The 23506-nt window shown below is 42.3% G+C and overlaps 1 protein-coding gene across 2 annotated transcripts in view; it reads right to left on the bottom strand.

Moving 5' to 3' along the window:
- VPS13C (vacuolar protein sorting 13 homolog C) overlaps positions 1-23506 on the bottom strand; it is a 478755-nt gene that overhangs the window by 105343 nt on the left and 349906 nt on the right. For both annotated transcript variants that reach the window (XM_069765602.1, XM_069765601.1), the window contains 6 exons: positions 11174-11295; positions 8565-8862; positions 7698-8087; positions 2008-2112; positions 1645-1809; positions 1100-1228 (listed from right to left, as the gene is read on the bottom strand). In XM_069765602.1, the coding sequence (XP_069621703.1) occupies positions 1100-1228; positions 1645-1809; positions 2008-2112; positions 7698-8087; positions 8565-8862; positions 11174-11295 (1209 nt within the window). The remainder of the gene's footprint in view (positions 1-1099; positions 1229-1644; positions 1810-2007; positions 2113-7697; positions 8088-8564; positions 8863-11173; positions 11296-23506) is intronic.

Genomic DNA, 23506 nt, shown 5'->3' with positions numbered 1-23506 from the left:
CACAGGGCCCTAATGTGGCTACCAGGTACACATAAAATTGGCCATTTTTATGCGCTAAACGCTCTCATTTTTCATATTTCCAGTGCAGTAATGCAGTTCAATTTTCGTGTTTCATGTTTGCATGTTTTAGCGCTGCAGTGTGCTGCCTTATTTACTTAACTATATACGAGTTGGCAACTTTAGGTCCAGCACCTATTCACACTTAGTCTATGTTTGGATGTGACGGTCAGGTTTTTGAAAGGCGGTGGAACTAGGACAGGTGAATATTGCAAGTTCCCGGTACCTGAGCGACGAGAGGTGAGTATGCCATTTTTTTTTTTTTTTTTTAATTGCAGCAACAGCATATGGGGCAAATAACTCTATGGAGCATCTTATGGGGCCATAATCACCATTTGTGCAGCATTGTATGGGGCAAATATCTCTATGGAGCATCTTATGGGGCCCTTATTAACCTTTGTGCATCATTATATGGGGCATATTTTAATATGGAGCATCTTATGGGGCCCATCATAAACTTTATGGAGCATTATATGGGTCGTATTTTGTATGGAGCATCCTATGGGGCCCATCACGAACTGTATGGAGCATTATATGGGGCTCCTGATTCAATATGGATATTCAAAAACACAACCTACTGATGTCTCAATTAATTTTACTTTTATTGGTACCTATTTTTATTTTTGAAATTTACCAGTAGCTGCTGCATTTTCCACCCTAGGCTTATACTCGAGTCATTAAGTTTTCCCAGTTTTTTGTGGCAAAGTTAGCGGTCTCGGCTTATACGCGGTTCGGCTTATACTCAAGTATACACGGAACGTGGTAAAATGAATGGTGTAATTCAATTGTTCAACTCCTCCCGCAAAAAAACAAGCCCTCATATGTCTATGTGGTCAGAAAGATAAGAGTGAGGGCTCTGAAAGAAGGGGAGGGAAAAAACAAAACCGCAAAAACGGAAATTGGCCCCATCGTGAAGGAATTTACAGAGTGGAGTTTGTGATAGCTGAAAAAGGTTTCATAACACCATATTAAAATCCATAAACGTATAAGGAGAAATCACTGTACTTAAACCTGTATATGCGTTTCTCCATACTCAACTTACCATGCTGTCAATAACCAATAAAGTGCCATTATCCTGTTTATTGAAAAAAAAGGGTTTGGATGTTCCTGCACAGCCGATAATGCGGACACACAGCTTCCCAGAGACATTTTCTGGCCAGAATGGAGCGCACTGCAGTAAACATGAAACACGAGCATAAAACGAAATCATTATCCAATATAATTATTAGTTACATCATCACATCATATATCATATTTTTCGGTCTCCCATTTTTTTTTTAACTCATTAACCATAGCATATGACAATAATATATCATACAGAAGTATGGTATTCAGCTGCAAATCGTTTCTTTTTCATCTTTTAAACACATCTTTTAATAAAAACAAACACATGGCATCATAAAGGAGTATTGCTAAACATGTACACTGTAGGTTCCTGATGACAATTATTATGTAGAACCAAGTTAAAATAATTCTTGTGCTTAGTGGTGAGTAATTGTTTCTGAGCAGAATAGAGAACTACATGCTAATAAGTAAACATTTTATGGATGGGCTCAAAATGGTAGATTTGAGAAATAACCATGATACCTCAGATGATGCAACGTAATGCCACTTCATATCTGGCAAAGACCCGTCGGCTTCAATTTCTCCCACCTCAAGCTCCAGTCCACACTTGTTGACAAGGGTATAGAATGGGGTCAAGGTAACAATCCTTGTAAGATTAAAACTGCTCATTTTAATGTTTGCTCCAACCTTAATAGGGAACAAAAGAAAACAAAATGTGACAATAGAAATGTGTAACGATCATTACTTTCTTATTATGGCCAGAGTGCACCAAAGAAAAAAAATCAGATCATCAACAACAAGTTCTTGATATCAACATTGCAAAACTAAACTTGATAGAAATTGTAGGTCAAGTGAACACTTTCTTCTACTCCTATGCAAACTTACCAAATATTCCATTTTACCGGCAGGACACTTCACACAACCATAACTTCCGACTGTATCCAGGGAAAATCCAGATGACCATGAACTTGTGGAAATACACAGCTGGATCTACAACATGGAAGAAAATACATTTAAAGTTTTCAAAATGAATGAATATCGTGATTCTTTAAATATATTTTCTGGTGGTAATATTGTCACCATTCACCAGTTTTAGCATGTTAAATTGGCCATATCACGGAATAGTGGCTGCAGAGATGAGTAAAAAAGAAATGTTTAAATTTCTTCTCTCCTTGGCAGAGATATTAGCTTGTAAAGTTTAGATTCTAATTTACATTATTAGAATTTATATATAGCGGTGCTTGTATATGCACATAGAAAAACCTGCTGCAAATTAGGATCTAAAACCATACAGAGCAAAAGGAGACAAATAAATTAGTAAAATAAGTGTGCAGTGTAATAAATACAATAGCAAAGAAAGGTAGGGAAAGGTTAAAATACTAATGTACCACAAGTATCAATAGTAATGACCTAAAGCGGGTGGGAGAAAAGTTTGAGCGCTGTCCCGGCCGCTGACAGGCACTCATACGCAGAGTTTGGTGGCATTTGTGTAAGCGCTTACAGCACCTGCAGGACCTGCATGACATCTTCAGTCACGTGACGCACAGAGTCATGTGATGATGCTGCGGCCAAGTACTGGAGGAAAGCGGGACCAAATCCTATGCATTTCGGAAATCTATCGGTTTCCTTCTTCAGGGATGGTCCTTACTGCATATTGGTCAGTTTATATACCCAAGGGGGTGTCAATTATTCAAATGCAAAGAGTTTCATTTCATTATTAAGGCCTATTGGTTTCAATGTGCCAAGCTGGAAGAACCACCTGCTTTCAGCCCTTGACAATTCCTTCATAAGATCGCCATTGCACCAATGTTGCTTAATGATTTGAATGCTTATTATATCGATACCATTTTGTGAGCCCCCATGTACTGTTGCAAAATATCTTTAAAGGGGGTGATCAAACTTTTTTTGTAATATTACGCAAGTGTTTGCCAATTCTTTTGTTCACGGGGGGTTTAGTTCTTCCCATGTACAGCTTATTGCAGGGGCATTTAATAGCATAAATGACCCCTTGGGACGAGCAAGTGATAAATCCCAGACTTTATCATTTGCATTTCCCAAGTGGTCATTTATGCTATCAAGTGACACCCCCATGGGAATATAAACTGACCGATATGCAGTAAGGATCATCTCTGAAGAAGAAAACCGATAGATTTCCGAAACGCTTAAGTTTGGTCCCACTTGCCTACCGTACTTGGCTGCATCATCATCACATGACTGCGAGCATCACATGACTGAAGACGTCACGCAGGTCCTTTAAGCACCCAAGCGCTTAAACAAGTGCCGCCGGACACTGCATATGAGTGCCTGTCACTGGCCGAGACGATGCTCCAACTTTTCTCAGCCTTACAGCCAAATACACGGCTGTCTGCAGTAGCAATAATTGGACTTGGCTAATCTTGCAGAAACAAGCCAACAGGAACTAATGCGCCTTAAGTACTCCAAAACAGCACGGACCTCCACACAGTATCCTCAGGTAAATCCTCGCTTCTCCACATTCCAACCTAGCGTGATCTGTAAGTATCTATCAACCTACTTTAGGTTATTACTATAGACACATGTGGTATATTAGCATTTTAACCTTTCCCTAGCTTTCTTTGCCATTTTATTTATATCACTGCACACCTAACCAGCGCAATAAATTTACATTATTATTCAACTGAGTGTTACCAGAGTTTTGTCTCTGGGAGTGTGTACTTCTTCCCCTGCATACATTTGACCAATCATAAGAAAGCAGTCATACGTCAGAGAAAAGAACATGCCCTCCTCTCGTCACTGATCTCTGCAGCTACTGTGTAGAGATGCAGTCCTGAGTTATGTATTACTACAAACAGTTACAGAGCTTTTTTCACTGCAGTCAGTGTGGGAGGAGGGCGAGAGCTGACATCACTGTGAGATGAGATCTAGAAGGGTTTGTAATGATAAATAACACTGCTCAGTCGTATCTCTACACATTAGCTGCAGAGAACAGAGAGGAGAGATGGTTGTGTTATTTTTCACCCTGCATGACCCTACCTTCTTATGATTAGTCAACCTCATGCAGGTGAAGAGGTACATGTCCCCCAGAGACAAATCTCTGGCAACACCCAGTTTAACTTAAAATAAATTATAACTAAAACTTTACAAGCCGATATCTCCGCAATGGAGATGAGAAATTGAAAAATAAAAGTTACATTTTACGCAACTCTACAGTCACTATTCCATGATTTGACCAGTTTAACATGCTAAAATCAGTGAAAAGTTGTCTTTATGAGTAAGATGATGTACAATAACAAATTGTATTGTGGTTGTTGTATTGTGCCTAATTTGATTACCTTGGCTTATCTATGGACTCATCACACTTCCCACCCCCTAACAAATGTCCTCCTGTAGTATTCTTTAAATGTGCTTGTTTCTTATTAATCTATTTGTAATCTTGCCTGAAGAAGGAGCCACTGTGCTCTGAAAGCTTGCAAACATATTTTCTGGTTAGCCAATAAAGGTATCACTCCTAGAATACTTCTGTCATCATTGGGCAGAAAAATATTCACATCTTTATGAGTAAGGAAACAATTACTAAAATAGTGTTCAACGTGGTATATAGCTTACAGTATCAGGTTGTCATCAGTACGGAGAGTGAAGGAGACTGGCTGACTAGCTAATGTCGTCAACTAAAAGCCTGTCCCCTCTAAGAATATACACTACTCACAAACAGTTAGGGATATTTGGCTTTTGGGTGAAATTCATTGAAAACACAAAAAAAGTTCATGCTACAGTGATATTTTATCAAGAAAGTAGGTCATTTATGTAGAAGCATGCAATGGTGATTTCCCCATCTCAAACAATTTATTGAAACAAAAGCTAACACAGTGGTGGTGGGTTTACCCCAACAAAAAATGTAAATGTCTCAATAAGTTATGTGGCCTTGAGCATCAATTACAGCTTGACAACTACATTTCATGCTGTTCACAACACAAGTTATCTGCTGAGGCATGGCATCCCACTCTTGTTGAAGGTTGACTCTCAGGTCAGTGAGGTTCTGAGGTACAGAGTTATGAAAATCTACAAGGCGACTCAGTTGATCCCATTGATTTGCTATTGGATTCAGGTCTGGAGAAAGTGCAGGCCACTCCATTTGAAGTACCGCAGTCTCCAGCAGCCGTTCAAAATGATGTGACCTCGAAGAACTGGAGCATTGTCGTCCAAGATGATGAAATTAGGCCTGTGTTGTTCATACAGAGGATCAGTAACTGGATCAATGAGGTTATTCAAGTAATAAGGGCTTGTCACTGTAGGGCAGTTCTGTATTGACTAGACACATGCCCTCACTACCACCACCAAAAGTTTGTCTGGTGACCAATGTGGCTGTTGCATAATGCTCTCCTAGACATCTCCAACATTGTTAGCGGCTATCATTTCTGCTCAGCGTGAATTGATTTTCATCAGTGAAGCCCACTGGTACCACGTCCAACATAGATGCTCCCTGGTCCATGCAAGACGATAACGCTTGTGCCTGGTGGTGTAGTCAGGTACCCTGGCAGGTAGTCTAGCACACAGACCACATTGATGTAAACCATTTTGAATGGTCTGACACATGGGTGCCTCTCACCTCCCTTAAATGTTCCTGGAGTTGTGTGGCATTCATCATCCTATTCCTAATGACATTGTTCACAATGAAGCGGTCATCAGTGGACGATGTGACCAAAGGACGTCCACTTCTATGCCTTTCTGTGACTTCTTTCAGTCTCTTTGCGGCTCTGTTGCAAACTGCTGATGACACTGTGACACTAAGCTCAGTGGCCACTTCTGTCTGAGAACATCCTGCTTCAAGCCTCACAATGGCGAGAAAATGTTATCAGTTGTTAGGTGTTGTCTTGGTCTCAATGTCAAAATGTGACCAGCACGATGATGAAGGCTGTTTAATACCCATTCTAATTGAATCCCGAAATTAGTTGGGCAATTCATGAATCAAGCACCTTGCTACAGAATAGCAAGTTGCGCAAAAAGTGCTGAAACACTGAACAGTTGGACATGTGCATTCAAATGTTAATTCACCTGAAAAGGTTAGTACATTTTAGGATCATCCTGAAATTACACCCGATAGCCAAATATCACTAACTTTTTGTGAGTGGTGTTCATTGGTTCTGACAGGGAAAGGGATGGGCTCAGCTATTAAAATTTGTCAGTCAAGCAAACCTCTTAAAGGGAATCTATGTCTAGGTATTGTGAGGTAGTGACAGGTGTTACCGTATATGCGAGGGTTGCTATGTGTCCCGCATGATGCGCATAGAAGAGTATTAAGACCGTTGGAGTGCATTGCAGTCAAAGGCATAGCTGTGATTGCAGTGCAAAATAACAGTAAGTTTGGTTTTGGGCAAGCTATTTGCCCAAGGCAGATTTAAGAAAATCTGGCATGGGCTTTTACTTTTAGAGCAAACTACAGGATGGTAGTGGGGCAGTTCGCCTCCTCCATGCCGGGTCTTACAAGTGGTCCATTGCCACAGATTGCATTTAAAAACCCTGCAGCAAAGGGTTGGATGTGTCAATGTTTGTTTTGCAAGCAGCAGAGCAGGTGGCATTGCAACAGCTGGCTTGATCGAGGTAACACAGAGCCAAGAGAAGAGAACGCCTGGCATCCCTCAGCGTGACACGGTGGTGCAGTCGCCCGTGGCAACAGGTCTGTGTTACGGTCTGTTTTGATACCCCGGCTGCAATCCGGAGGATACCGTGTGCTTTTTGTTTTGTGTGAGTTTTTGGACATTAAATACATTTGCTTTGAACTTTCCTGGGTCACTGCCTCATTACTGCACGGTGTGGACACCGCTGCACTACAGTATTTACTATCTAATTTCAGAGAAGCATGTTTGGACAGAGACCCAGATTTCAGAGATTTACCAGTTACTGGGTTGCATGATGTAGTTTAGATAAAATCATTGTTTTATCTGCTGCAGATCTAGCAGTTCTGAATGTGGAGCTGTGTAACCCTGCCCACATCAATGGTAGATATCATTTTGAGTATACAGTGCATAGGCAGAAAGCTGTCACACAATGTTAGAGGCGGGGTTATACAGAACTCATAAATATGAAAGAATAATGACAGCAGGTTTACTAATCCTCTACTGATAATCTTCTACAGACAAAATAGTGATTTTTTTCAAAACTCCAATAAGCAGCCCAGTAAGTGGCTCATAGGTAACCCCTTAACCCATGGAGCTTTTTTCGGCTTTGCGTTTTCATTTTTCATTCCACTCCTTCCCAGAGCCATTACATTTTTATTTTTTGGTCAATATGGTCATGTGAGGGCTTATTTTTTGCGGGACTAGTTGTACTTTTGAACGACACCTTCTTGGTATAACCTGGCATTTTTACAAGGGTGTGTGAACTTTTTATACCCACTATAAATCACAATAAGAACACATCTAAAAAGTAATTTTTATTTTAAAGTGAACACCATTGAATGCAAAAAGAAGTACGTAGATCTGGGGATCTGGGGATTTATTATGATGGAATATAGGCTGAACTGGATGGACAAATGTCTTTTTTCGGCCTTACTAACTATGTTACTATGTATATGTTACTATGTAAGTAAATTATAGTACCTTGTTTTTGCTGAAGATGTTCTTCTTCTTGAAAGAGAAAAGTATCACATCTCTGTAGTCTGATGGGTGTTTGACATGAATTTCTTCTGCACGGTACTGCAAGATGCGCGATGTCTTGTTAATAATCCAGTATGGGCTAAAAACAGAGAGCACCATGCGGTTTCCAATGCGTTTAACGTGCACAGATAGATCTACCGACATAACTTCAGAAGTGTCAGCCGTGAAACATATAGGGAAAAATTCAGGAAGACCATCATGGACCCTGAAGTGGCCACTCCAGTTTCTGCCCTGATATTTCACTAGGGTAAGCTCCATGATTTCACCACTGATGCGAGAATTCAGGACATCACAAGAGCTTCCTTCTGGCAACAAGCGGGTTTCTGCTGTCCCCTGAAAAGTGTAAAACTAGATGAATTAAAAGATTTAAAATATTTTACAACCAGGACAGAGTAAGACAATCTTATTACAGCAGAGAAAGAACGAACTGTCACTATGGAGAACTCTTACCCATGGTTTCATAATTGCATTATTGTATAGAAATAGTTAATAGTACCATTGTATTAGTGTTTAAATGTTATTTTTTTCATGCTTTTTGGGGCTCTCTCTTTACGATTCTCGATCCCTAAAAAGGTGGTTTATATCTTTTATAACCACTTAATAATCCAATACCAAATCAGGTCCAATTAATTGAATACATTCAATATATTTTACAGTATATGTGATTATTGGGTACCGATATATTTTGTGGCTATTTAAAAACAGAAGTGATACAGTAGGTGTTTAGCATAAATTAACTTGGTATTGTGGAACGTCATACCTCTGTACTTGCCGTTACCACATGGCATTAAGTAATTTTGAGAATGTTACCTCAAGCAGGTATCGCAGTGCATAGGGTAGAAGGTTCCTAATGGTCAATGAAGGGTAAAGATGAATAATGTAAGCTGGATCCCAGTCCTTTTCTCCATGGCTGGTGATAAAGTTGATTTCGTCAGGTACTGCTGTGCAATTCACTATTAGAGGCAGAAAGTTGGTCTCTGTGGATGGACACTGAAGTGTGCACTGAACCTCACTGCTCCTGTGCAGCATTTCCTTCCACATAATGTAGGTTGTAGACTCGCTAAACTGCCCAGCAAGGACACCCGCTGGCTTCAAGAACAGTTGACACCTTGCAATGTAATTAAATCCCCCAAAAAACAAACAGAAAATGATGATAATCAAAGCATGAAAGACTTGAGCAGGAGTCAATTACATATTTTTATATCAGTGAGTCATTGTTTTATTACCTGTGGTTTGCTTATTTTTGGAAAATTGTTCCCAAAAAACTTGCTGTCATGTTGTGGTTTTAAAAACGGCTGTGGCCAAACCACATACTAAACGCTACATCTGATATTATGTCCTTATCACTAGACCTGTCCCCAGCCAAACCTGGTCAAGACACCAAAGTGGTCTAGGACTACTTTTTGGCTCAGAAGTTGCATGGCTGAAGCAGTGTTAAAACATGGAGCCATTATATTTTATATACAGCAAAGCACCCACTCATGCATGTGATACAAGTTCAAGTTCACCAGGACATTAAGTAAGGACAGTCCTCAAACCCACCTCTATAATGACCATGCAGTTTAATAGGGCGTTTGGACAGCGGTTTTCTAGATGAAACAACCACTCTAAATTCCCCAGGTGAATAAATTACAAATAAAAGGCGCAGTCTGAGTCATCAACTCCAAATAGACAATGTTACATGTCTAGATTAAATATTTTTTTGTGAACGACTTGCAACTGTTAAGGATGTTCAGCACGTCCACTGGTTAAAATCTCCAAGGGCGTGTAACCATAACAAAGGGAGTGTAACATGCTAGAAATGTGTTAGTTTGTCTCCTCATGTGGGATATTTTTGGTATTTTTTTTATATAAATTTCTAAATAAAGTCTTGGATATTTTAAGCAGAGGACGTGCCGTACGCCTTTTGTTTTCTCACCTTATTGCTGATAATCACAAGCGGGATCTTGACCATATGGTTGGAGGACTGAAAAAGCGTATAATATCTGAACGTAGTGAGCACACTTTTCCCACTGCTGCCCAATCCCTTATTAATAGCTCCATATCAGAACAGTGACATATTTGCATAGAGTACTCAGTGGCCTAAAGAAGCGAACAATACAGCAGAAGAGACATTCGGAGAAAGGCACATTTCACCAAACCTGACACACCACTGTGCTTTGCTCGTCTCTCTAGTACACCCAGTACTCTCTGCAACATAATGTCTGAGGAAGGTGATATAAACTGGCAGAAATGTTACATTGTCTTAGGACTGCTTACTAGTGATGAGCAAGAGTGCTCAGATAAGAAGTTAATCAAATATTTTCGGCGTGCTCGAAAAAAAATGAATGAGTCACTGACAGCCGCAATATATGCAGGGATAACCTAACAAACAGTAATCCCTGCGTATGTTGAGGCTGTCGAACAGCTGTGAGACATACAGGCGCGGGGACGCAAGTTTTTTTTTGAGCAAGCTGATGACCATTTATTAGGCACGACCGTGCTCGGATAACACCTTATCTGAGCACGCTTGCTCATCACTAGTGCTTACCAATTAACAGGTTGATTATATTTCACAAAATGTTATATAGAGTACCAAGTTCTCCTCTTTGTGCAAAATGGGGTACTATCCTGCTTGAGCACCCTACCTCTGGATAGGATTACAGTGCTTTTTCACATCTGGACATCAAAGGAACAGGGTGGTCCAAAAGGTAAGTATACAGTCTCAGGCTATGTTCACATGTTGCATTTTTTGCTACTTTTTATATGCAAATTTTAAGCTATGTTTTGCAGTACCAGTAAATGCTATGAGATTTAAGAAATCTCATGCACATTGTTTTTTTTCCCATGACTTAATTGGAAAACTGCAGCAAGTCACTTCTTTCAGTATTTTTGCAGCATTTTTTTCACCCACAGGAAGAAATAAGTGCAAAAACGCAGCAAAAAAATGAATCAAGTTTCGCTGCGTTTTTGGTGCAAAAACCTAAGGATGCTGCTTCCGTTTTCTTTTAGGGCACTAAACTTTATCAGGATGCAGAAGAGACAATAAAAATGCAGCAAATACGCAGCAGACACACAGTAAAACCTGCTTTTTGTAAGCAGCTTCTTTACAGCCAAGAGAGCAGGTTTTGCTACAGAACAAAAAAAAAAAAAACACAGGAGAAACCTGAACATGGCCATATTTTTATTTTATGCAGCACAGTGGGGCTATTAATAATGGGTTGCCCAATAGTGAACAGCTGCTTTAATGTATATGTTTTAGAACATATACTATTCCATAAAACTGGTGCATTTTTTGCATGCCAAGTTCAGGTTTACAAATCTGAAGATAATATAGTCTTGTATTAGTGTTACATGTACTTTGGCTAGCACTCCATCAATATACAGGTGGTGCCCACTCCATTGCTACTTTTAGGAAATATACTTAATCTAAACTATACCTGTAAGAATGCAGAGGAACATGGAACTCTTCATCTGGTTTACAAACTCCAATAGACTCGAGCAACTTGGCATTCGCCACAAATTTATAGACAATAAATGGAACCGAGAAATGGTTCTTGATCTGTAAAGAGAAAGCTAGACTATAATGATCAAAACAAGAAGGCCACATAAGGAGTGGCTTTGTTTAACCCCTTAGTGACAGAGCCAATTTAGTACTTAATGACCGAGCCAATTTTTGCAATTCTGACCACTGTCACTTTATGAGGTTATAACTCTGGAACGCTTCAACGGATCCAGCTGATTCTGAGAATGTTTTTTCGTGACATATTGTACTTCATGTTAGTGGTAACATTTCTTCGATATTACTTGCGATTATTTATGAAAAAAACGGAAATATGGCGAAATTTTTTAAAATTTTGCAATTTTCAAACTTTGTATTTTTATGCCCTTAAATCAGAGAGATATGTCATAAAAAATAGTTAATAAATAACATTTCCCACATGTCTACTTTACATCAGCACAATTTTGGAAACAAAATTTATTTTTGTTAGGGATATAAGGTTTAAAAGTTGACCAGCAATTTCTCACTTTTACAACACCATTTTTTTTTTTAGGGACCACATCACATTTGAAGTCATTTTGAGGTGTCTATATTAAATAGAAAATAACCAAGTGTGACACCATTCTAAAAACTGCACCCCTCAAGGTGCTCAAAACCATATTCAAGAAGTTTATTAACCCTTTACGTGCTTCACAGGAACAAACAATGTGGAAGGAAAAAATGAACATTTAACTTTTTTTTGCAAACATTTTAATTCAGAACCATTTTTTTATTTTCACAAGTGTAAAAACAGAAATGTAACCATAAATTTTGTTATGCAATTTCTCCTGAATACGTCAATACCCCATATGTGGGGGTAAACCACTGTTTGGGCGCACCGCAGAACTTGGAAGTGAAGGAGCGCCATTTGACTTTTTCAATGCAGAATTGGCTGGAATTGAGATTGGACGCCATGTCACGTTTAGAGAGCCCCTGATGTGCCTAAACAGTGGAAACCCCCCACAAGTGACACTATTTTGTAAACTAGACCCCTTAAGGAACTTATCTAGATGTGTGGTGAGCACTTTGAAACCCCAAGAGCTTCACAGAAGTTTATAACGTTGAGCCGTGAAAATAAAAAAATCACATTTTTTCTACAAAAACGATCTTTTTGCCCCCAAATTTTTATTTTCACAAGGGTAATAGGAGAAATTAGACAACAAAAGTTGTAGTGCAATTTCTCCTGAGTACGTCGATACCCAATATGTGGGGGTAAACCATTGTTTGGGCGCACTGCAGAGCTTAGAAGAGAAGGAGTGCCGTTTTACTTTTTCAATGTAGAATTGGCTGGAATTGAGATTGGACGCCATGTCGCGTTTGGAGAGCCCCTGATGTGCCTAAACAGTGGAAACCCCCGACAAGTGACCCCATTTTGGAAACTAGACCCCCCAAGGAACTTATCTAGATGTGTGGTGAGAACTTTGAATGCCCAAGTGCTTCACAGAAGTTTAGAATGCAGAGTCGTGAAAATAAAAAAATATTTTTTTTTCCACAAAAAAGATTTTGTAGCCCCCAAGTTTTTATTTTCACAAGGGTAACAGGAGAAATTGGACCCCAAAAGTTGTTGTCCAATTTATCCAGAGTATGCTGATGCCCCATATGTGGGGGCACACCACTGTTTGGGCGCACGGCAGAGCTCGGAAGGGAAGGAGCGCAGTTTTGGAATGCAGACTTAGATAGAATGGTCTGTGGGCGTTATGTTGCGTTTGCAGAGCCCCTGATGTACCTAAACGGTAGTAACCCCCCACAAGTGACCCCATTTTGGAAACTAGACCCCCCAAGGAACTTATCTAGATGTGTGGTGAGAACTTTGAATGCCCAAGTGCTTCACAGAAGTTTAGAATGCAGAGTCGTGAAAATAAAAAAATATTTTTTTTCCCACAAAAAAGATTTTTTAGCCCCCAAGTTTTTATTTTCACAAGGGTAACAGGAGAAATTGGACCCCAAAAGTTGTTGTCCAATTTATCCCGAGTACGCTGATGCCCCATATGTGGGGGTAACCCACTGTTTGGGCGCACGGCAGAGCTCAGATGGGAGGGAGCACCATTTGACTTTTTGAGCGCAAAATTGGCTGTCGTGTTTGGAGACCCCCTGATGTAACTAAACAGTGGAAACCCCCTAATTCTAGCTCCAACCCTAACCCCAACACACCCCTAACCCTAATCCCAACCCAATCCATAATCCTAATCACTAACCCTAACGATAATCACAACCCTTACCCCAAAACAACCCTAATGTCAACCCTAACCATAACCCTAATCAAAACCCTAAATCCAACACAACCCTAATCGTAATCTCAACCCTAACCTCAAACCTAACCCTAATCCCAATACACCCCTAATGACAACCCTAACCTTAACCCTAATCCCAAACCTAACCCTAATCCCAAGCGTAACCCTAATGCCAACCCTAACCCTAATACCAACCCTAATCCAAACCCTAACCCTAATCCCAAATCTAACCCTAACTTTAGCCCCAACCGTAACCCTACAGCTACTTTCACACTTGCGTCGTTTGGCATCCGTCGCAATCCGTCGTTTTGGACAAAAAACGGATCCTCCAAATGTGCCCGCAGGATGCGTTTTTTGCCCACAGACTTGTATTGCCGACGGATCGTGACGGATGGCCACACGTCGCGTCCGTCGTGCACTGGATCAGTTGTGTTTTGGCGGACCATCGGCACAAAAAACGTTCAATGTAACTTTTTTTGTATGTCACGTCCGCCATTTCTGACCACACATGCGTGGCCGTAACTCCGCCCCCTCCTCCCCAGGACATAGATTGGGCAGCGGATGCATTGAAAAACTACATCCGCTGCCCACGTTGTGCACAATTTTCACAACGTGCGTCGGTATGTCGGGCCGGCGCATTGCAACAGCCCCGTACCGACGTAAGTGTGAAAGAACCCTAACCCTGAATTTAGCCCCAACCCTAGCCTTAGCTCTAACCCTAGCCCTAACCCTAGGCCTAACCCTAGGCCTAACCCTAGCCCAAACCCTAATTTTAGCCCCAACTGCTGTTCTCCTGCCGGCCGGCAGATGGAGACAGATGGCGGGCGCACTGCACATGCGCCCGCCATTTTCTTTTGCCGGCGGCCAGGAGGAGCAGCAGGAGGACCCAGGGACACAGGTGAGTATGGCAGGGTCCCCGAATCCCCCTATTTCTCTGTCCTCTGATGTGCGATCACATCAGAGGACAGAGAATTACACTGACTTTTTTTTTTTTTTTTTGCGGTCGCCGGTAAACAGTTAATTACCGGCGATCGCAAAACAGGGGTCGGTAAAACCGACCCCGATCATGCTCTTTGGGGTCTCGGCTACCCCCGGCAGCCGAGACCCCAAAGATTCTCCTGGGGGTGGCACTGCGCATGCGCCCGCCATTTTGAAGATGGCGGCGCCCACCAGGAGCCACGAGGAGCACCGGGGGAGATAGGTGAGTATCGGGGGGCTATCTGGGACCCCCTTTCTCTGTCCTCTGATGTACCCTTAGCGGCCGCCGTTAAAAGGCGTATCGGCGGTCGCTAAGGGGTTAAATCAGTCTTCTGTATAAATACTTCTTGTAATGTGCTGTAACTAAAGTAATGCGCATATTACTTTTATGCTTTATGTCTCTGCAAAGAAGCAGAGGGAGAGGAGAAGTTGGAATTTACAAGGGTAGCTAAAGAGGTACTGGGTAGAAAGATTTCCGCCTTCTTCCTTCTGCTATTATCTTATCACTTCTTCCCAGCCTGGCGATTCTCCATTTTTTGCACTTTTGTTTTTTTTTTCTTTTGTTCCAAGAGCCATAACAATTTTAATATTTCAATCGACATAGGTGTACGAGGATTTTTTTTTTTTTTTTAAATATACTATTAATTTTACCATACAATGTGCTGGAAACGGAAAAATGCAAGCAGAGTAAAATTTTGGAAATAAACAGATTTTGGTCCAAAACTGGACACGTGTGCCTCCTACGGACACTAAGCACAAACTGGTTCTCTAGGAGCCAGCAGGAGGGTGTATACTGCAGAGGAGGAGCTAACTTTCTTTACATTAACTTAGTCTCAGCCTCCAAGTGGCAGCAGCATACATCCAAGGTCCTGTGTGCCCCCAATGAGGCGAAGAAGAAATATACAATTTTGGAATTATTTTTTGCGTTCTGAATTAACGCCATTAATTTTATAGAAAAAATTACCAGGTAATACGATTTCATAGGACAGCACAATTATGACAATACCAAACTTACTGGACAGAAAAAGTCATTAAAAAATGTGGTTAGTGTCGCCATTTTTACAGGTCTGTCAGTGTGGCAAGCTAATATTTATTGATACTATTCTGGGTTAGATATGATGTATGCATGTTTTGGCGTAATTGTGGTGGTCCTTGGTGGGCCAATCCTTCTCTCAGGCATGCTGTCATGGGTGAAGGGAAAATATAGACTAAACCGTTAAAATAGTGTAGTTAAGGAATGATAAGGAATATTTAAAGCAAGTACCGCATATAGTCGAGTATAAACCGAGATTTTCAGCCCAATTTTTTAGGCTAAAATTGCCCCTCACGGCTTATACTTGAGTCATTGTCAAAGGGTGTCGGCGGGGGAGCGGCAGCTGTCACATCATACTCACCTCCTCCCAGCGCAGTCTCATTAGTTTAATGAGTGGTACCATGTGACCGCTGAACACAGCAACAAGCTGCCGGCGTGCACCGGAGAAGCAGGGACTTGCAGACTGCGCCAGGAGGGGGTGAGTATGATGGGGGAGGGTGAGCCATGCGATATTCATCTGTCCCCGTTCCACCGCCGGACTGCGTCTTCTGTGTCCTCTGGCTGTGACGTTCAGGCAGAGGGCACGATGAAGTGGTTAGTGTGTGCCCTCTGCCTGAACAGTCACTGCAGAGAAGCGGAAGACACAGAAGCGTGGCGGTGGAATGGGGATAGGTGAATATCAGAAGTGCCGGGGGGCCTGAGCCAGCAGTGACTCCTGCACCTGGTGCTCAGCGACGAGCGGTGAGTATGTCTTTTTTTTTAATCGAAGCAGCAGCATATGGGGCATATTATTCTATGGAGCAACTTATGGGGCCATTATTAACCTTTGTGCTGCATTATGTGGGGCATATTTTAATATGCAGCATATTATGGGACCCATCATGAACTTTATGGAGCATTATATGGGGTGTATTTTGTATGGAGCATCTTCTGTGGGCCATCATGAACTGTATGGAGCATTATATGGGGCTCCTGATTCAATATGGATATTTAAAAACACTTAACCTACTGATGTCTCAATTAATTTTACTTTTATTGGTATCTATTCTTATTTTTGAAATTTACCAGTTGCTACTGCATTTCCCACCCTAAGCTTATACTTGAGTCATTAAGTTTTCCCAGTTTTATGTGGCAAAATTAGGGGTCTCGGCTTATACTCGGGTCAGCTTATACTCGAGTATATATGGTATATTCGAAAATAGCTTGGATTATGGCATCAAATAGATACAGCTTTAGATAAACTTTACTTACGCCTTTGGACTACCAACAATAAATTTATCACAAAACAATGAAAGGCAAAAATCATATATATTAGTAATACCCCACATTAATGTATATAGTGAAACATCGTCACTAAGATCGAAGGGGTATGTTTTCTCCTTCTGGAGGGTGACATGCCAGGTCTGGCACGCTAGTATGAGGAGACAAACGCCTTACATGCTTCTCTGGGAAATTAAATATGCAAATTGTCTCATCAGAGAAAAAGAGGACTTGAACTCTAGTGCCACTAATAGGCAGTGGAAATCGCTTTAACGAGCCTTGCAATATGACTGATTATGATAAATGCCAAATCAAAATCTCAATTTGCAGACACGATGCAATTTCCAGACAGAGAAGCGTACAAGGCATTTAAGTTTGCTCATACTGGCGTGCCAGATCTGGCATGTCATTCTCCATAAAGAAAAAACTTACCCCTTAGATCCCAGTCTTAGCCTCTCAACCAGCCAAATAACATCTCATACTTTGCACTGACGAGGGGCAATGCCTGAAACACTGCGCTTGCAAACAGATTCTGATTTGCCTTTTATCCTAAGTCATATTGCATGGTTCATTAAAGGGTTGTAGGATTGCTACCACCATGAAGTGTCACTAGAATGCAAGTCCTCAACCTCTCTGAAGAGAATTTGCATATCGGCACTAAGAACACAGTTCACTATATAATATTAGCACAACAGCACGATAGAACCTTTAGGGTATGTTCACACGTTCAGGATTTCCATCCTTTTTTTTTCCTGACTGTTTTTTAAAAAACTGCAGCTCTTGGCAGAAAACGCAGGTCCTTTTTTTGGTCCTTTTTTGGTCCGTTTTTGATGCGTTTTTTGATGCGTTTTTTTGATGCAGTTTTCTAGCCAGAGTCTGTGTGTTTTCTAGGAATTTTTTTAGGGTTAAAATGGCTGAAAATACCCTAACCCTAACCCTAACCCTACCCCTAACCCTACCCCTACCCCTAACCCTACCCCTAACCCTAACCCTACCCCTAACCCTACCCCTAACCCTAACCCTAACCCTACCCCTAACCCTACCCCTAACCCTACCCCTAACCCTACCCCTAACCCTACCCCTACCCCTATTCTAACCTTAGTGAAAAAAAAAAAAAAAAATTCTTTATTTTTTTTATTGTCCCTACCTATGGGGGTGACAAAGGGGGGGGGGGGTGTCATTTACTATTTTTTTATTTTGATCACTGAGATAGGTTATATCTCAGTGATCAAAATGCACTTTGGAACGAATCTGCCGGCCGGCAGATTCGGCGGGCGCACTGCGCATGCGCCCGCCATTTTGCAAGATGGCGGCGCCCAGGGAGAAGACGGCCGGACGGACACCGGGACGCCGGGTGAGTATAAGGGGGGGAGATTAGGGCACGGGGGGGGCATCAGAGCACTGGGGGGGGGGCATCGGAGCACTGGGGCGGGGCATCGGAGCACGGGGGGGCGGGATCGGAGCACGGGGGGGGCAGCCACACTCCGCCCACGCACTTCCGCCCGCTCCCCGCACTTCCTGCTGCAGCGGTTCTGCACATCAAACCGCAGTAAAACCCGCAGATATATTTTTGATCTGCGGGTTTTACTGCGGTTTGGACCTCACAATGGAGGTCTATGGGTGCAGAACCGCTGCGGCTCCGGAAAAAGAATTGACATGCTCCTTCTTTTTTCCGGGAGCTATTCAGCGCGTCTTTTTTTTTACATTTTCCGGACCATGTGCACAGTGTGTCCTATTTTCCATAGGGTACAGTGTACTGTACCCTGCATGGAAAACAGCTGCGGAACCGCAGCGGCAAAACCGCCGCGGTTCCGCGGTAATAAACGCACTGTGTGAACATGGCCTTAGATTAATACATAGAGCTCTTAAATTAACAACAGAAAGGATAAAACCTAAATAGGCAGTCAAACATACAATTGCAGGGTAACTTGGGTTGCAGTTGAAAATAATCCATATGAAGAATCTACAGTATAAACTGTTCAAATGTCAATTGTTTTTTTTTTTAGGAAGTAATGTGCATTTCAGGCTCTGCTTGCATCACACTTTCAGCCACAAAGAGTAATTTTAAGGCCATGTTCACACGTTCCTGATTTCCCTGCTGTTGTTTCTGCACTAAAAACCGCAGCTCTTGGCAGAAAACGCAGGTGCGTTTTTGGTGCGTTTTTGGATGCGTTTTTTGATGCGTTTTTAGTGCGGTTTTTTATGCAGTTTTCTCTGCAGAGTCTGTGTGTTTTCTAGGAAGTTTTTTTAGGGTTAAAATGGCTGAAAATACCCTAACCCTACCCCTAACCCTAGTTCTAACTGTAGTGGGGGGAAAAAAAAAATTCTTTATTTTATTATTGTTACTACCTATGGGGGTGATAAAGGGGGGGGTCATTTACTTTTTTTTAATTTTGATCACTGTGAGGTTATCACAGTGATCAAAATGTGCCTGGAACGAATCTGCCGGCCGGCAGATTCGGCGGGCGCACTGCGCATGCGCCCGCCATTTTGGAAGATGGCGGCGCCCGGGGAGAAGACGGACGGACGGACACCGGGAGGCCCGGTAAGTATAAGGGGGGGAGATGAGGGCACGGGGGGGGGGGCGTCGGAGCACGGGGGGTGGCATCGGAGCATGGGGGGGTGGGATTGGGGCACGGGGGGACAGCCACACTCCGCCCACGCACTTCCTGCTGCAGCGGTTCTGCACCACAATCCGCAGAAAACCCGCAGATATTTTTTTCGTCTGCGGGTTTTACTGCGGGTTTGACCCTCACAATGGAGGTCAATGGGTGCAGAACCGCTGCAGTTCCGCAAAAAGAAGTGACATGGTCCTTCTTTTTTACCGCAGCTATTCAGCGCGGCTTTTTTAGTGCATTTCCGCAATGTGGGCACAGCGGTTCCTGTTTTCCATAGGGTACATTGTACTGTACCCTGCATGGAAAACAGCTGCGGACCCGCAGCGGCAAAATCGCGGCGGTTCGGCAGTAAAAAACGCATTGTGTGAACATGGCCTAATGCAGTGTTACAAAATATTGTTTTGCTGCTAAACTGCATAAAGGCACTCAATAGTGTAAATATGTTTCCTCCACAATGTGCAAGGTACCTAATTTCAGAAAATATATGGGTATTTTATTGATTTATTAACTTGGGTTTAAGACTCTATTCACATTAGTCTATTAATAGGAGCAGAATAAGGAAATTATTGACACTGGCGGACACTTTACAAGCTGAACACTAGTCGCGCAATGTACTCCATGAACTATAATGGGGTAAGTAGAGTTTTCATCATGGTGGTGTGCATCAAATAATTATTATTTTGTCATTGCATAGCCTCTGAAAACTTTTTATTTAGCTGGCTGCGGGCAGCTTATTACAAAGCTTTGCTAAACGCAGCCAGAAAATTCATCAGAATTTATGCCACAAAAGTGACGCCAATTATGATAGAAATGTGCTCCAAATGAGCTTCGACCTGGCATGGTTCATTTCGAAACAAAGTGATTCATATGGCATTTTGGGGTTTTCCTGGGGAAAGCAGTATTTAGCCGTTCTGGATCAAAATGTTGAGAGGTATAGAATTATAAACCTGTAAACAGGAAAGATCTCTTCCCCATAGATGACAGATCGAAACAAAAACAATTTGATCATAGAAGGTAGTCAATGTAAGCTAGAAATTATTAAAAAAAACAACTTTATTCTGAAATGTCGTAGAAAACAAACTGCAAAATCCATAAGTACATCTCCGGAGATGGGACATACCTCCCTCACATTGAGCATATGAGATTAATTTCAACTGGTGAAGCAAGAAAGACGTGACACTTCAATCCTCTGCTTTAAACAGTTAATTACAACAAGGGATCTGATGAGAATCAGCTAACAAGTCTAGGATTTGTATATTCAGAGGAGAAGAAGAAAAAGGGCTTTCTCTGTTCAAAGGAATTACCTAACACTCTCTGAAGCCAGTGGTCAGTGTCGAATATTGGGGTTTTCATCGATCAGATATTTATGCGAGCTATATTTCCAGCGGTGTAGCGATGGGATAAATGCATTCACTCACATCACCATAAGGCCTGCCGAACATCTCCAACTAAATATCAAGCCAGATGGAAGATGCTATCCATTCCATGTTCCATCTCTATAGAAAGGTAAAATCGTGATAGGAATCACAACAACACTATCTCCAGCCTGGGACCACCAGAGGCAAAAGATATCCTGAAAGTTGTGGATGTCATAAACTTCTAATATACAGTGCCTTGCAAAAGTATTCGGCTCCCTGGAACTTTTCAACCTTTTCCCACATATCATGCTTCAAACAAAGATACCCAATGTAAATTTTTGGTGAAGTGGAACACAATTGTGAAGTTGAATGAAAATTATTGGTTATTTTAAATTTTTGTGGAAATTCAAAAACTGAAAAGTGGGGCGTGAAATATTATTCGGCCCCTTTAACTTAATTCTTTGTTGCACCACCTTTTGCTGTGATTACAGCTGCAAGTCGCTTGGGGTATGTCTCTATCAGTTTTGTACATCGAGAGACTGAAATTCTTGCCCATTCTTCCTTGGCAAACAGCTCGAGGTCAGTGAGGTTTGATGGAGATCGCTTGTGAACAGCAGTTTTTAGCTCTTTCCACAGATTCTCGATTGGATTGAGGTGTGGACTTTGTCTTGGCCATTCTAACACCTGGATACGTTAATTTGTGAACCATTCCATTGTAGATTTTGCTTTATGTTTGGGATCATTGTCTTGTTGGAAGACAAATCTCCATCCCAGTCTCAGGTCTTTTGCAGACTCCAACAGGTATTCTTCAAGAATGATCCTGTATTTGGTTACATCCATCTTCCCATCAACTTTAACCATCTTCCCTGTCCCTGCTGAAGAAAAGCAGGCCCAAACCATGATGCTGCCACCCCCATGTTTGACAGTGGGGATGGTGTGTTCAGGGTGATAAGCTGTGTTGCCTTTACGCCAAACATATCGTTTGGCATTGTTGCCAAAAAGTTCAATTTTGGTTTCATCTGGCCAGAGCACCTTCTTCCACATGTTTGGTGTGTCTCCCAGGTGGCTTGTTGCAAACTTTAAACAACTCTTTTTATGGATATCCTTGAGAAATGGCTATCTTCTTGCCACTCTTCCATAAAGGCCAGATTTGTGCAGTGTACGACTGATTTTTGTCCTATGGACAGACTGTCCCACCTCAGCTGTAGATCTCTGCAGTTCATTCAGAGTGATCATGGGCCTCTTGGCTGCCTCTCTGATCAGTCTTCTCCTTGTTTGAGATGAAAGTTTAGAGGGACGGCCAGGTCTTGGTAGATTTGCAGTGGTATGATACTCCTGAGTCGCCTGTCCGGGCTGTGGGGTACTCTGTACCGGGTTAGATACTTAAAGGGACGTGTCACGGCGGCGACCTGGTCCGTGGCCATCGGCGCCCATGTTAAAGGGAAGGTCTTTAAAGGGGTTTTGAAATAAAGTTTGTGACACCATCTGTGGTATTCGGTCAGAGGTGACCGACGCTGCTTAAAGGGGTCCTCTGGGGTGATGTTATGGCAGCCAGATGGTATAACTTTCCACACGTGAAGTAGGGTCCTCAGGGCTCCCGGTGAATAGATGGAAGATGGTGAGTGGTGCAGTAAAGAACGAAGGACACAGTTGTGCAGTCTTTTTACCTGGTTTACTGATGGTAGCAGGCAGCCACAGTCCAGGGCACAAGATCACAGGTACAGGCAGGGTCTGACTGGCATGGAAGCGAGTTCAGAGTCCAGCTTTACCAGGTGGAGTTAAGAGCCTTCCTTCTAGCGTTGTTTTGTTATAGTCCTTTACTGCCTATGGCTTTGTAGCAAGGTCCTCTCGAGTTTTCTCTGTCCTTTGTTGAAGTAGAACACAAACCCATATGACAGGTGGCTCGAGCCTTTTTTTTTACAGGATCTCCATCTTAACCCGGGCTCTATGTTTCACCGTGTCTCCTGGTTGTTGGGAGGACAGGTTACATGTAGTCTAGCTGTCCTACCAGTTTCTGCTGTGCCTCCTAGAGTATGACACAACCTGGGTCTTCAGGTTACATGTATCTGCGCTCTATCAGGGACCTAGCCCAGTCGCATCTATTCTCCCTTGTTGTCAACTCTCCTGTGCTTCGCTCTCCGGAACGTTCGCTAAAAGCTGTTCTTCCTTCTGTATTTTTCTATCTAGGAGCTGCAGCACTTCAGGCGGTACAGCCCCTCACCCGTCCTTCTGCATCAGACTGCTCCAGTCTGCTGTCTGGCACCAACTGTCTACATCTTCCTAACTGCCTAGCAACTAACTTCTCCTCCCGACCAAAGAGAGCAGCTCCCCTGAAGTCGGGTGTAGAACTCTCCCTTCTGGCCTGGAGTCAGAACGGTGTTGTATGTGCCAATTACCTGTTAACAGGAATCTTCAATCGCTTCCAAGCGTGACATCACTCTCCCCGTGAGGAAAGCAAGGCCGCTGTGACAACCAGGACCCTGGGGCATCACACTTCCATTTCAATATGATCGCTTGCACGGTGCTCCTTGGTATGTTTAATGTTTTGGAAATCATTTTGTATCTAAACTTCTCCACAACAGTATCACTGACCTGCCTGTTGTGTTCCTTGGTCTTCATGATGCTCTCTGTGCTTCAAACAGAACCCTGAAACTATCACAGAGCAGGTGCATTTATACAGAGACTTGATTACACACAGGTGGATTATATTTATCATCATTAGGCATTTAGGACAACATTGGATCATTCAGAGAT

Source organism: Ranitomeya imitator, chromosome 4, assembly GCF_032444005.1.
Source record: "Ranitomeya imitator isolate aRanImi1 chromosome 4, aRanImi1.pri, whole genome shotgun sequence".
Lineage (NCBI taxonomy): Eukaryota > Metazoa > Chordata > Amphibia > Anura > Dendrobatidae > Ranitomeya > Ranitomeya imitator.
The sequence above is the reverse complement of the archived record's forward strand: the minus strand, read 5'-3'. Positions and strand labels throughout refer to the sequence as shown.